This window comes from Megalobrama amblycephala, linkage group LG24 (genome assembly GCF_018812025.1).
Source record: "Megalobrama amblycephala isolate DHTTF-2021 linkage group LG24, ASM1881202v1, whole genome shotgun sequence".
Taxonomy (NCBI): Eukaryota; Metazoa; Chordata; class Actinopteri; order Cypriniformes; family Xenocyprididae; genus Megalobrama; species Megalobrama amblycephala.
In genome coordinates this window covers 12,608,677-12,624,734 of record NC_063067.1, presented here as the reverse complement: position 1 = coordinate 12,624,734, position 16,058 = coordinate 12,608,677, and the positions used below count along the sequence as shown (strand labels likewise).

At 39.3% G+C, this 16,058-nt stretch overlaps 1 protein-coding gene across 14 annotated transcripts in view; it reads left to right on the top strand.

Moving 5' to 3' along the window:
• Nucleotides 1-16,058, top strand: part of eif4g3b (eukaryotic translation initiation factor 4 gamma, 3b) — a 56,550-nt gene that overhangs the window by 10,779 nt on the left and 29,713 nt on the right. For 6 of the 14 annotated variants that reach the window (XM_048179317.1, XM_048179322.1, XM_048179324.1 and 3 more), the window contains exons 4-6: nucleotides 10,529-10,621; nucleotides 10,903-10,935; nucleotides 13,053-13,073. In XM_048179317.1, coding sequence (XP_048035274.1) covers nucleotides 10,529-10,621; nucleotides 10,903-10,935; nucleotides 13,053-13,073 — 147 coding nt within the window. Of the gene's footprint in view, nucleotides 1-9,414; nucleotides 10,007-10,528; nucleotides 10,622-10,902; nucleotides 10,936-13,052; nucleotides 13,074-16,058 lie in introns of those variants that run through there. The other 8 variants (XM_048179325.1, XM_048179321.1, XM_048179330.1 and 5 more) reach the window with 4 other exon arrangements.

Below are 16,058 nucleotides of genomic sequence, written 5' to 3'. Positions count from 1 at the left end.
TGCCTGAGTGTTTGTATGCTTGGTAGGGCTGGGCAATATATTGAATATTTGAAATATTAATAAAATATAAATAAATGTAAGCAACATTATGAATACTCATTGCAAAGATTTTATTGCAGTGTTAATGTGACTTATGTTTTTAAAGGGAGAGTTCAGTCAAAAATGAAAATGTAATTTTCTCACCTTCATGTCGTTCTAAACCCATTAGACTTGATTTGTCTTCTAAACAGAAGTGAAACTGTTTTTAATGAAACCTGAGAGATTTCTGTCCCTCCATTAAAGGGGTCATAAACTGCGTTGTTTTATTATTTTGTTTCCTATGGTGCATTTATAATGTTAGTATGCTTTTTACATCAAAAATTGTCATAATTTAGAAATAAAAGGCATTTTTCCTACCCTGATTTTAGTCCTCTGATTTGAATGCTCTGTTTAAAGGGGCGTGTCTTCTGTGAGACTTCATTGTAAACACCCTGCTGCTGCTGTGATTGGCTAACATCTTTGCATATGAAATAGCTAAGTATTAGTCTCTCGAAAACGTTTAGCACGTTTGTACTATTACAGCTCTCAAGGTTAATTAATTGTGAAAAGTGTTGATTATAGCATTACATTTAGATCTATGGCATTATATTTAGATCGTGGCATTGAAGGTTGCAGTGATGAACATTGTAGCCAATCACAGATATGTTGAGCTTTTATTGGACTAACAAGGAAGTTTTCAGTTCTGAAACTTACAGATTATTCTTATAGTACGATGACCTCTTATATATCAAAAGCTCAAGGAAAAGTTGATTTCTCAGTTCATGACCCCTATAAAAGTCCATTTTACCAAAACTTTGACACTTCAAACATTTCATAAAACCGATATGACTTGAGCTCTTCAATCCATGTATTCTGAGGAGACATGATCGTTTTATATGATTTGAGCAAGTATGGTTGAGCCTCTGTTTACCATATTTGATATGCTCTGTGTATTTCCATTGATCAGTGTTTATACTTGAATAAAAGCCTAAATAAAATCTGTTTATCATATATAACAATCGGTGACAGCATTTTTGCTGAACTAACCCTTTGAATCAAAATTCTAGTCTGTGTTACTTGTGTCTTACAAGTGTTTGCAAAAAATTTTGAATCTACTTTATTTTCAGGTGCTATTTGGTCAAATTGATGGGTCCTTTGATTTAAAAAGAAATCACTATTTGAAGCAAATACATAAATATTGTGGTATATACTGAACAAAATTATAAACACAACACTCTTGTTTTTGCCCCCATTTTTCATGAGCTGAACTCAAAGATATAATGCTGCGTTCACACCAAACGTGAATAGAGCGTCAAATTCGCGTCTACCGCATATAGTTTGCCGCCTGAACATTTTGAATGCATTCGCGCATCTAGAGCGAAATAGACGCGCGTAAAAAACAAGCGTTTGAAGCGAAATTGACGCGCGTCCGAGGCGAAATCCGCTTCTTGTGAGAGGGGCAAGTGCTAGGCGGTTGTCTGTTTGCAAGATGGCTGATGTTGATTGTGCGTTCATTGAGAGAGCTACCGCTTTGTATTCGCGGGTCAATAAACGTGTACGTGACTCAAAAGTGAAATGTGTATTTACAACTTACCAGGTTGCCCAATATCCTCACCGACACTCTTCCAAGCGAGGTCCTTTTTATTCCTGTCTCTATAGAAGTATGAACTTGTGTCATAAATCTCTGGGTGACTGCTCACTGATAATATCAGTCGTTCCTCCATTTTGAATGAGTGACTCCGGGCGGGCCTGCCGCCACAGCAGCAAGCAGGCTCCTGATTGAAAAATTTGAACTTTACCAACTCGGGCGTCAGACGCGAATTCGCGTCAAACACGTAAATGCACAAAAAGCACCATTTGCGCGAAACGCTCAATTCGCGTCATTTGCGCGAACTAGACGCGCGAATGAGGCGAATTCACGTCTTCCGCGCCGCGCTAAACGCCTCATTCGCACCGCAAGACCTCCAGACGCACGTAAACGCGTCTTTACATTGACTTAACATTGAAATCATTCGCGCCAGACGCTCTATTCGCGTTTGGTGTGAACACAGCATAAGACTTTTTCTATGTACACAAAAGGCCTGTTTCTCTCAAATATTGTTCACAAATCTGTCTAAATACGTGTTAGTGAGCACTTCTCCTTTGCCGAGATAATCCATCCACCTCACAGGTGTGGCATATCAAAATGCTGTTTAGACAGCATGGTTATTGCACAGGTGTGCCTTCGGCTGGCCACAATAAAAGGCCACTCTAAAATGTGCAGTTTTACTGTATTGGGGGTGGGGTCTGGGGGGTCCGAAAACCAGTCAGTATCTGGTGTGACCACCATTTGCCTCACGCAGTGCAACACATCTCCTTCGCATACGAGTTGATCAGGTTGTTGATTGTGTGGAATGTTGGTCCACCCCTCTTCAATGGCTGTGCGAAGTTGCTGGATATTGGCAGGAACTGGAACACGCTGTCGTATATGCCGTTCCAAAGCATCCCAAACATGCTCAATGGGTGACATGTCCGGTGAGAATGCTGGCCATGCAAGAACTGGGATGTTTTCAGCTTCCAGGAATTGTGTACAGATCCTTGCAACATGGTGCCGTGCATTACCATGCTGCAACATGAGGTGATGGTCGTGGATGAATGGCACAACAATGAGCCTCAGGATCTCGTCACGCATTCAAAATGCCATCAATAAAATGCACCTGTGTTCGTTGTCCACAACATATACGCCTGCCCATACCATAACCCCACCACCACCATGGGCCACTCGATCCACAACGTTGACATCAGCAAACCGCTCACCCACACAACGCCATACACGCTGTCTGCCATCTGCCCTCTACAGTGAAAACCGGGATTCATCCCTGAAGAGAACACCTCTCCAAAGTGCCAGACGCCATTGAATGTGAGCATTTGCCCACTCAAGTCGGTTACGAAGAACTGCAGTCAGGTCGAGACCCAGATGAGGACGTTGAGCACAGTTTGTGCAGAAATTCTTTGGTTATGCAAACCGATTGTTGCAGCAGCTGTCCGGGTGGCTGGTCTCAGACGATCTTGGAGGTGAAGATGCTGGATGTGGAGGTCCTGGACTGGTGTGGTTACATGTGGTCTGCGGTTGTGAGGCCGGTTGGATGTACTGCCAAATTCTCTGAAAAGCCTTTGGAGATGGCTTATGGTAGAGAAATGAACATTCAATTCACGGGCAACAGCTCTGGTGGACATGCCTGCAGTCAGCATGCCAATTGCACACTCCCTTAAAACTTGTGACATCTGTGGCATTGTGCTGTGTGATAAAACTGCACATTTTAGAGTGGCCTTTTATTGTGACCAGCCTAAGGCACACCTGTGCAATAATCATGCTGTCTAATCAGCATCTTGATATGCCACACCTGTCTTGGCAAAGGAGAAGTGCTCACTAACACTGATTTAGACAGATTTGTGAACAATATTTGAGAGAAACAGGCCTTTTGTGTACATAAAAAAAAGTCTTAGATCTTTGAGTTCAGCTCATGAAAAATGGGGGCAAAAACAAAAGTGTTGCGTTTATAATTTTGTTTGGTGTATAATGAATTCTGTCAAAAGGCTGAAAATACTGAGGAAAAAATCAAATTTTAGCTATTTTGCCCAGCCCTAATGCCTGCCATCATTATTCAACACATCACTGTTTGGCTGTCTTGTTTCTCACAGATACATTACACACATTTAAAGGATCTTTAGAGGTCAGTAGGAAGGTATTTCAGATAACTGGGTGCGGATGTCGGAAGATTTCCTATGAAATGTGATAAAAATCATTGATTTCCTTGGTAAATCACTTCCGATCTGTAAAAACATATATTTCTTAGACAGGACTTAAAGCCCAGTGTGTTTCCTTGAGTTAAGGCGGATTTGATCGCTTTTTTGCACTCAGCGAAAATCTGTGAGACCTGAGCAGATAGGATTGTAAGTTTACATAATCTTTGGGAACCTGCTGTGCTGGCTGTCATACAGAAAGCAGTGCGTCTTACTGCGATGATTAAATAAAGCTGGCGAACTAATAAGATGCTTGACATATAATCTTCCCAGTTTGCTATACTCCTCTATCTGCTGTGATGTTGGTCTGTATTGTTGATGTTTGATAGAGACCCAACTTATCTGGGTATGCCGGATGTTCTCTATCATAATTAGCCTGCGGGGAAGTTATTACTTGTTTGTCATGGTGTAAATATGCTGATTACCAGTGTCTGTGTGTGTGTAGAGGTCCGCCAAACACTTGCCCTGTCACGCAAACACGCACACAGCCGACATGCACGTTGTGCCCGGTTCACCCTGGCAGAAAGTCTGTCAGGGTGACTCAGCTGTTCTCAAGCTTGTTATCTGTCTGAGACCAGCGCTCACATTCCCACTCCACGCCTGCACCGTACTGCCAGCACACCCGCCTATTAATAGGCTAAGAGTGCTCCAGAGGCTAAACCTTAATTACCCTTCTACTCTTTCCTCAATCAAAACATGTGAAAGTATCGGTGAGGTCTGTGCATGTCAGAGGTGAATAGAGATTTACCACTAATAGATTTTGCAGCTGGTGGGTATCGAAAAATGAACACGGGTCATTTTTTCTATCACATGGGTGAAACTGTTTCTAGAGTTCAAGCATGCAGCACTCAAAAGGTGGAATAATAGCAATCTCGTCTCCATGTAGAGGTTTGTTGTGACGTAGCAGTGCTTAGCACAGAGTCTGACGCTTATAATTAAAGCTAGAGATGCTATGCATTAAATCTTGTCATGATAGAATGAATGAATCATTGAATGCAATAAAAATTGTTCTGACTGCATGCAAAAACAAACATACAGCTTGATCTGTGTGGTCTGATTCATGAATGAAAGAGCAGTCTCTTTTTTAAAAGACTTTAAAGTCTTTAAAAGATTCCTGTGTTATTGGCTGAATCATTCTAAAGCCACCAAATCTTTTAATGAATCTGCAAGAGAGGTTATTGAATTAACTTGCGCTACCATTTAGGGATGTCCAGATCAAGTTTTTGTGCCCTGATGTGACTTATTGAATATTGAGTAGGGGTGTAATGGTACACAAACATGACGGTTCGGTACATACCTCGGTATTGAAGTCACAGTTCGGTACGGGTTCGGTACAGCAGGGGGAGAAAACTAAACATAAAAAAATTGCTTTTTTTATTTTTATTAAACAGTGGTTTATTGAACAAATGGTACCTCTCTGTTTAAATAAATTCAATTATAATTAACATTTTCTTAAGGATAAAAAAAAAAAAAAATCTATATCTGCTAATGCTGTAAACTATATACAGGGAGCCCTTTCTTGCTCATTACTATAATATTAAAGGTTACAATTACCAACAGAGCTCATTTACACAGTTACTGTCATAAATTGTTTTCACTACAAATGTATTTAAACATATTAAATAATTAAGAGATTACTAACGGGTAAATTTAAATATAATAAATTTATAAACTAATATAGTGCTCATATTAAGTGAAATGCTCCCCTCTAAAGTAGGGCTGTCATGATTCCTTGATTATATTAGAATACTCGATTTAAAAAAAATTTTTTTACCTTGATTGCAATTGCAATTTACCTGTGTTGAGTAACCGGCAAAGTACTGGAAGTGCCACACTCCACAGACAAGAATCCATGAACTGCATTATTAGACAGTTTTCTAAGTCTGCACAGTGAATTAAAACCATTTAAAAACCATATTATAGCATAGTGCTATTGTGAATTCACAAAGGCTGCAGTTCAATTAAATAAATATATGCCCTGCACATTTAATATATGCGCTTTAATTATTAGGTTATGTGCGCCTCAGATTTGCTCTCTTCACAGTAAATGATGAACTGTTATCATTTACATGCATGGAGCACGTCTCAAACTCCATCTCTGCATATACTGTGAGTTTGGGTTGCTTATAATGTTCACCTGGGAAAGCAATGTGCGGCATTTCATCAGATTTGTAAGGTAAATCATTTAAAAACCTGCGCCAGCACAGGATAATACTGTACAATACTGTACATACAATACTGAGCCTATGTTTGTAAATATGCGAACTATTCCTTGTGATTTCAAAATAAAAGTTTAAAGTTTGCATCTTTTGATGTCCACATATTCTTGTTCAAGAAATTACAGTGGCTGTAGCATTTCTATATCATAAAGAAGTGGCCAAATATTAAAGATTAAGTGAACATTATAATTAAATGTTGTTTGGCCAATATTAAACAAGGATTTGATCTGCTGTAAAGTTTAAAGGGGTAGTTTACCCAAAAATGAAAATTATGTCATTAATGACTCACCCTCATGTCGTTCCAAACCCGTAAGACCTCCGTTCATCTTTGGAACACAGTTTAAGATATTTTAGATTTAGTTCAAGAGCTTTCTGTCCCTCCATTGAAAATGTATGTACGGTAGACTGTCCTTGTCCAGAAAGGTAATAAAAACATCATCAAAGTAGTCCATGTGACATCAGTGGGTTAGTTGGAATTTGTTGAAGCATCGAAAATACATTTTGGTCCAAAAATAACAAAAACTACGACTTTATTCAGCATTGTATTCTCTTCTGGAATCCTTTCCATTGAATTGATTCCATTGAATTGATTCCATTGAATCCTTTCATCTGTCGGCATTGGTAACACATTTTTACGTGGTTGTTTTTGGCGATTAGGACATCCGCGACATGCACACTTACGCACCATTTTAAAAAATATAGCAATACCAAAATACAAACAATATAGAATAGCTTGAATACAGCGTGCGTCTCCCTCAGGCTGTAAATGAAGCTCGGGCGCACCAGATAACACGTCAGCAGCGTCTTACATCAGCAGCGTCACTGCAGAGTCATGAACCACACTCCGGAGCAGAAGGGGGCGGTAATGCACCAATAAGCTGGATGCCAACCGCCGTAAAACAGGAAAGAAGAAGAAGAAGCGGAGTCGTGAACGCGGATTGACAACAGACCCGGAAGAGAATACAATGCTGAATAAAGTCGTAGTTTTTGTTATTTTTGGACCAAAATGTATTTTCGATGCTTCATCAAATTCTAACTGACCCTCTGATGTCACATTAACTACTTTGATGATGTTTTTATTACCTTTCTGGACATGGACAGTATACCGTACATACATTTTCATTGGAGGGACAGAAAGCTCTCTGACTAAATCTAAAATATCTTAAACTGTGTTCCGAAGATGAACGGAGATCTTACGGGTTTGGAACGACATGAGGGTGAGTCATTAATGACATAATTTTCATTTTTGGGTGAACTAACCTAGCCTGACTACGTCAGACTTCCTACTTCCGCTCAATTTCATTTCGCTTCTGTACTCAGTCTGATACAGCGTCAGAGCTTTGTGTTTGCCACCGGTCTGGAAACAGCCGGGCCAATCAACGAACAGAGGGCAGGCTGAGAGCCGTGACGTAGATGCTAAGCGCCGAGTTTTACATTGTAGGTTAGAGAAATCGAAAACCGAAACGACCGCGGAAATGGGAAACGAGACACGGGATGCAAACTTCGGGATGCAAACTTCGGGATGCAAACTTCGGGATGCATCAGGGGCGGCGCCAGCCGATTTTGCCGGGGCTTCAGCCCCGAATGTTTTGAGTCAAGCCCCGAATGTAATGACTGTCACTGAGAAAATATGAAACTGGACAATAGCCTATGTAAACCCCCAAAATCATAAGTTGCTTTATTTCATTGCGCTTTGGCTTTGCATATACTGCATACAGCCTGTAAAAATAGACCTTAAAAATAATCTAGCCTATAGAATACATTTCTTTGCTGTCGGTAGCCTATGGGCTACTCCGTTTCTTCCTCTCTGTTGAATATGCAGCAGGTAGGGGAGGAGCTAGCACAGTCAACCGCAAGAGTGCGAGACAGTCAGCAAGCAGGAATTTCAGGTTAGAGGTTTCTTAACAGTGCTCTCAAAATATAATTTTTCTTAACACATCTCTCTATTAAAATACGTTAAGCAGTTCAATACCGCTTTTCTACAGTATCCGACCATACACCGGCCGCACTTTCTCTCTCTCGCACATTTGCGCACGCGATCAGCTGGTGATGATCAAAATAAAAGCTCAAGGATTTATCTTTTAAAAAGAAATGAGTACAAAAGTATTGTAAAAAAAGATGTTTGAACCCTTTTTAATGTCCAGGTACAAGTCAATGCTGTTTCTTTGTTCAATTTGCACACTGTACATGTGTTGAAGCTCTTAATTTTGAGTTTCCAGAGTGCACCAGTTGATGCATTTAACCTTAAAATGTACAAAATTTTCTTCCGGGGGGCATGCCCCCGGACCCCCCTAGAGCTGGTACCTTCAATAAAGTTTTACAAATTACAGTGTCAAATAATGTAAATTTTATTACAATTTTATTCAAAATTAAAATGTCTTTGGACAAACATAGATTTGGGCTAAGCCCCGAATGTTTACAATGTCTGGCTCCGCCCCTGGGATGCATTAACTTCGCATAATCTGCAAAAGTCATTTACAGCCATGTTCACTCCTTTATTTCGCTCACATCATCATGTGTTTACAACAGGTTTACAGTGGAAGTTCAATCATAGATTTGAGTTCGATGCATGATGTCTGTGCTTCGATGCGGCTGTACCAGTGCCCAAGGAAGTCGACCGGAAGTTGAAGTCGGCCGGGTGCCGCCATCTTGTAGCAGAACTTCACTTGCGTTAGCATCCCCATTGACTCCCATTCATTTTGGCGTCACTTTGACAGTGAATAACTTTACATCTGAGGCGTTTAAAGACTCCATTTGTCCATTATTTATTTCTAAAGATACACGACAATGTATAAAGGGCTCCATTACCTTCTATGTTACATTATGGCCCCGTAGAAACAGTTTTTGTAAAAATAGGCTAACGATTGCGTCATAACCACTCGACTCTCTGTCGCACAGTAGAGAAATTACCGTACAGACAGGAGGAGAAGCTCGCAGGCAATAGTATGCATTAACTTAATATGGCGTACTGGTGTTACATTTTAAAATACTATACAAAATAATTAATCAGAATACTTACTCCTGCTCACTCACGCCAAAGAACTCCCCGCTCAAGCTCGCCGTCTCTGCAAGATTAACGATGGCAGTTTGGACGCACAGCTACTAGAAGATTTACATCTGTCAGACAGGTTGCTGACGTCATCAAGCTTAGTTTGAGTCTGCGCCTCAGAAACGGAAGTGCTAAAAATCGCTAAAAATGGGCTTCACTTGTCTCAATTGAGTTCCAATGGGGTCGCTGTGTCCATTTCTTTTACCGTCTATGGGCTGTACAGGCGGATAACATACGTCATAACTAAACGTATCTGATTGGCTTACGGGTAACCAATGATTTTAAACTTCAGACAAGCGTCCCCTAGCGAGAGAGAAAACACTTCTCTATTATGCCATTCCAGACTCTGTCTACAACAAAATGAAGTAGCAGAGTCTGGTATTACCAGGCTAGAACTAACCCTTTAACAACAACAATCAATTGGTGCCCTCTGCAGGTATTTGCTATAATACAACAGTGTTGTTCTATAAAACAATACTTACTTGCTTTTGATACTTTATTTGAACGAAATATTATCGCCTCATTGTTATTATAAAGGCTATCGTTTGCTTAGGTCTATTTTTATTACCACAAAAAATATACTCGATTAATCATCAAAATAGTCTACGGATTACTCGATTAGCAAAATAATCGTAAGTGACAGCCCTACTGTAGAGTTAATTTCTCTGCCGTGGACATTAAATGACTTGCCTGTGGTAAATGTAATGCTATGTGAGATATTATTCTTAAACTGTTTTATTGATGTCTTTCCACGGTTGAAATACTGGTTGAGAGATTACAGTCATATCTAGATTGTCTGTTCTTCTGTGTTTTTTCCTGTTGTGGCGGTTAGCAAACAGCGTTGCATTACCGCACGCGACCCCTTCTGGATTGGAGTGTGGATCGCCTGTGACTGACTGTATTCATCGTCTAACTGCATGGTTCGGGACGAATACATGTAACGTTATACCCCTTTATATATTGAATCATCTTTCAGGAAAACATTTTTAAGTTCAAACCTTACTCTGGATGACCCATGAGCCATCACTGTTCGGCCCTTGAACAAGATAGACTGACAGCAAAATAAATGTACTGTAAGTTGATTTGAATTAAAGCATCTAAAGCTCTGTTCTGCCATCCTCTATAGTTCAATATAGTCCGAACCCTGTGGCACACAAATGCTCTGTTTGCGCCCACTCACGTCTGCTCAGGACTACGCCTCTGTTTCTCTCTCCTTTTCTCTGCCTTGAAGGCAGCATTGAGGAGATGGCAGATTTGTCAGTGTCAGCAGACCGCAGTGTTTGCAGCGGCAGGGAGTGGACACATTCACTCTGTCACCCACACTCACGCAGCACACGCTCACTCAGCTGTAGGGATTTTATCAGTGAGGGTAATACTCAGATCCATCCTAACTGCTGTTTCTCCTCCTCTGCCGGTGGTCGTTCCTCCTTGACCTCTCTGGGACCCCGTGACTCCGCAGTCTCCGTACACACCGGGGCAGAATGCCGGCACAACCCCTCTGGTCTACTCTCCGCCAACCCAGCCAATGAACGCACAACCTCAGAGCCGCCCGGTGAGTGTCCGTGACTTCATCATGATAACATGTAATCTTTTCAAATTAGACTTTCTGCTAAGAGCTATGCTGCTGTTTATAGTGCGGTTTGTGATGATCAGTTGGTGCTGTGTGTATATGGTACATATAACATGCCTTGCGTCATTACTTCCTTTCTGGATGTACGCTGCATATGTCATGCACAGCTTGTGGTTTATGTGTTTGTGGGTGATCATTCTTACCTCTCGCTTCTTTCTCTCTGATTCCCTCCCTCTGCCATGCCACTCTTTGCCTTCAATCAGTTTGCCACTGGGCCTCGTCCTACCCATCACCAGGTAATGTACGCATACGCGTGGCCTTCTTTCACACATCTCACGAGCTTTATATTGTGTTTCTTAGACTAATGTAACACATTGATCCGGTTCATTGCGATCATTCAGAGAGATTGTTTACAGCTCCAGTACATTCAGAACTAAGAACTAGGAATTTGTCACAGGCCCTTTGACAGTTGGGCCTCAATAATGTCCGCTATGGCACTGGGTCCCAACCTTTTTGACTTCAAGACAAAATATAAATGTAAAAATTTGACGTCAGTTTAATGTTGTATATACAATATAAGATTGTCAATATAACTACATTTAAATAATTTTTATACATTTATGGAGCCCCCTTAGAAACTTCTTGAGGCCTGTAAGTTTAATGGCAAACAAACACTGAATTCAATCTGCACTCATTTAAAGTGATAGTTCTACTCACCTTCATGTCATTCTCATTTTTTTTTTTTTCAATGGGGTCCAAAGCTCTTCAAAATCATGTTTCTTAACAGGAAGGAATTTATACAGGTTTGAAAGGACATGAAGGTGATTAAATGATGACAAAATGTAACTTTTTGAAGTCACTGTCCCTTTAATGACCCACAATTAGTTGGCTTAGAAGTGACACCAATAATTTATTAAAACAATGATCCATCATGGTCATTCATTTGTGACATTTTGCTGAATTTTTAAATTTTGTTATTGATTCTGGCAAGTGATTTTTGGCAGTATCTTGTGATCCAGTTAGTCAGACAGCAATTTGCCTGAGGCAGGTAAAACAGCAAGAAAGATGCAGCAATCTGTCATAGAAGAAAGTCATACAGGTTTGGAACAACACGAGAATAAATAAATGAATGAATCAAATGGCATCAGACTTCAGACTTGTAGTGTGCTTAGTGTATTACAGGATGTGTTTACTACTGTGAGTTCAGGCTGTAACGAGTGAATCCTTTTGTTCAAAAGAAATAGCCAAGTGTAGATAGTAGATCTAGTCTGTAGTAGTCCATTTTGAGCTTGACTTGCTACATGATCTATTGCATTCAGGGATCACCCTGTCTAACTCTTGGAGCAGTTATGAGACAAACTGACAGAAACACATATTTAAAAATAAACGACTTGGAACAAACTGTTCAGCAAAATATGCATTTCAGAGTTGTTTGTGTGATTTGTTGTACTTTGAAGATCACTGGGAAATATTGGATGTGTAATTCTGCCTGAAAATGTGACCTTTTGAAAATTATCAAAAGTTGACGAAATAATGACCTTTTAATTGACTTAAAGGCCATTTAAATATTTAGTTAAGGTCATAATTTAGGCTACACAAGTGCACATTCACTGTATAATAATACATGGAATCCCAACTCCTTTATTTTTTGGCAACTGGACCACTATGACCTAAATCATTTACTTGAGAAAATAATAGTTCATCCAATATATGATAATATTTATATAATAATATAATATTTTTATTGTTTATGCTGTTTTTAATTGTATATATTTATTTTGGTAACTCTTTATTTTACCGTGTCCTTGTTACGTACGTTATATGTAGTTACCATAGTAATAACTGTAAATTATGCATAGTTGCATGCAATTAACCCTAAACCAATCCCTAATCTTAACCCTAAAATAAAGTGTAATTTTTTTTTCAGAATTATACATTTTTATTTAATTCTGCATTTATATATTTTTTTTAACAAAATCATCATTTGCATTTAACACTATCACTATGTGTCTTCATCTGGGTGTGTGTTTCCTTCTCTGAATTATTATCCTATAGTGATATTTGAACTTCTGTCTCTTTAAATATTGTCACAGGAACTCGTTTCTGTTCAAGACTTTCTGTTCCATCTCTTTTTTTCAGTTCATTGTGAGCGTCTTTGAGGGTTAGTGGATTTCAGGTCCTGTTTCTTGTGTGTTGCCACATAAAGATGATGTCACTTGGCTACCTAAAAAGCAGAGCATAGTGCCCTCTTGTTTTGTAAATGGCTTTCCCTGAAGGAAAGGCTCTTTGCATGCTCTGTATTGCAGATCTCTCCTTAAGTGTGTGTGTTAGTCTCTCTCCATCCCTCCATACCAATTAGTGCATTATCCCATTAGCTTCTCTCTCTTTCCTGCTTCCTGCTTCAATATTCAAGGGAGGATTCAGACCCATTCAGGTAATTTGCAGTCTTGAGGAAAATGCATGGCATGAAGTCCTCTGTTTCTCTCTCAACATCATCTTACTGCTTCCCTGCCCAGTCAACTGCACTGCAGCTACCCACCCCAAAGACAGCAGAATCCTCCATTTCGGTTTACATCGCCTCATGTTCATGTTGGTCTGATTTGTTGGGCTTTTTGAAAGTGCTTGCTGTAGATTTATTTTATTAGTTTTGCATGTTGAATGATTTCGTTCTGTATGCATCGATTGCATCCTGTTGGAACTGCTTGTCGACGGGTAGATTCTCTGCTCTGCAATGTTGTAATGCTCTTGGAAACATTACTGCTAAATGCAGACATTGAGACTCTGTGTGTTATCAGTGGATTTTCATGCTGTTTTTCAGCTGTTAGACATTGACTCCTAACCATGAATGTCGTAATTATTGACAAATGTGGATTTTTTTTTTTTATTGCACCAATGATCATGAACACTAGTCAAAAAAAGATGTTTTTAAATTGTTTTAATTAAAACATGACTGACGAAAGTGCAATGAGAAAAATAACACTGTAACAATGAAAAAATACAGAACAAATTGACCCAGTATGTTGAGGATTGATCTGCTTGTGCTGGAAGATCTGAATAGTGGTGTACTATGTTATCTGCTTTGATAGCAGGTTAGTTTACAACATAAACACTAATTTTTGATATATTAACTAATTTAATGTTTTTGAACATTAAAGGACATTTTTTATGCTCACCATGGCTGCATTTATTTGATTAAAATAAAGTTACAGTAAAATAACTCTTAATATATTGAAATTGTAATGCATTCCAGTGATGGCAAAGCTGAATTTTCAGCATCATTACTCATCATTACAGTCTTTATTGTCACATGATCCTTGAGAAATCATTCTAATATGCTGATTTGGTGCTCAAGAAACATATCTTATTATTACCAATGTTGAATGCAAATGTTGAAAACAGTTGTAGTGCTTAAATATTTTGATAATTTGATTCTTTGATGAAAATCTTACTAATGACAAACTTTTGAATGGTAGTGTAGCCTATATTAAAACACATGTGTAACTGAGGTTTTCATAACGTAGTGGTTCCCAATCCTGGTGCTGGAAAACCCCCAGCAATACACAGTTTAGGGCTACATCTACACTAATGTGGATACATCTGAAAACGTGTCTGTTTCTCTACGTTTTGGCCTTCTGTCTAGACTGAGACAGCGTTTTTGTCTGGTGAAAACAGGGCTTTTTGAAGAAGCTCTCCCAAGTGGATAAATTTGAAAATGCTGTTTTCGCATTGTAGTGCGGACGGTGAAAATGGAGGTATTTGAAAACTATGGACATATGTTTGGTCATTTGATGCATATTGTTCAGGTAGATAGTAGATATGCTGTTTACTGTCACAGTTTGCTAAATATGTTACTTTGTACAATCTTCATATTACATTCTTGCAAAGATGACAGAAAATTTGCTTGCAATTGCTGTCCTGCGGCAAAACATGAGGGCACTTGGGTTTTGGACCATACATGGAATGGCAATTGAGTGCGGCTTGAACGCACCAGTAAGTGGTGAAAGATTTTGCTAATAAAGTGATGGCGCCAGAAGAATAGGGAGAGAATTTTATAATTTATGGTCTCTTGACATCATCTAAGTGAGCTTTTATTGCATTTTACGCATTCGCAGTAAGATGATTCAAAGGTGCTAAAGAGGATCTTTTCGTCGACTGAGAAACCAAAGACTGTTACTGAGTTTTTGAAATGAGCGCATGCGTAAGAATTTCGAGGGAACGCCTCCCAAAACTCATGCACGAGTATTGGAACACGAGTGTTTACCACCGGCATTCGCTGTGTCGTGTTAGTGGATTCATCATGTTGGACTCAAAGCAGGTAACTCATAATCTGCAGTTGTTACTCCTGTCTCCTGACAAAAACATTGCATGCGGCGCCTGTGGAGTGTGGAAAGTTACTGGAGAGCGCAGCCGCGCACGTCTCACACAAGGAACGTCACGGCAGTGATTGACAAGCCAGAGGGCCAATCCGTGCACGTCTCTCACAAGGAACGTCACGGCAGTGATTGACAAGCCAGAGGGCCAATCGTTTACGTGATGATCGCGTAAACGATTGGCTGATGTTTTTAAGGCCCTACCTCGTGCACAGATGATGTATATTAATATTATTCCTTTCAGTGCACCTAATAAATAGTCTTTTATCAGTTAGTAAAGACAGTTTCAAGTAATATTGCAAAAATGTATAAAGCAAAACATCCTCTTTAGCACCTTTAAGCGATTTTCTGATTTTACAGTATGGACAAGGAACTTTTAGAAAATGCTTGAAAAAAACTAGTGTGGATAGAGAGTGTTTTGAAATGAAAATTCAGTTTTCAAACATATCCGGATTAGTGTAGACATAGCCTAGATGTCTCCCTAATTAAACACACCTGATTCAACCCACAAGCTCATTAGTAAAGTCTCCAAGACCTCAAATATGTGTGTTAGGTAAGAGAGGCATCAAAAATGTGCAGTGTTGGGGGTACTCCAGGACCAGGATTGAGAACCACTGTCATAAAGTAAATGTATTTTGTTGATTTTTATTTCATTTTTTTTAATGTTTAATATGTTTAAATGAATGTTCATTCATTTGAAAAATGTTTTAGTTTAGTTTGGTCTTTTGCTTTTTGGTCATTTTACATATTATCATAAAGTGAAAAGTGCAGAATTATATGCCTTTTCAGTCAGTGTAAAATGGACAAAAACAAAATAATATGGACCTTTTTTTTTAAACAAAAAAGCACCTACTTTCAGATCACCAGTGTGGAAGAAGCAATTAATCCTTTAACATGGCCAAGTATCTTCACAAATCCCAGGAAGTGTCAAAAACTATGAGTAATTCTTTTGTCAAAGAGGATTTGACTTTGTTCATGATCTCCAGTACATGTGAAACATTACAGTAGTTCAACTTTTGACTTATGGCTCTGTAGATTCTGAAGTTGAC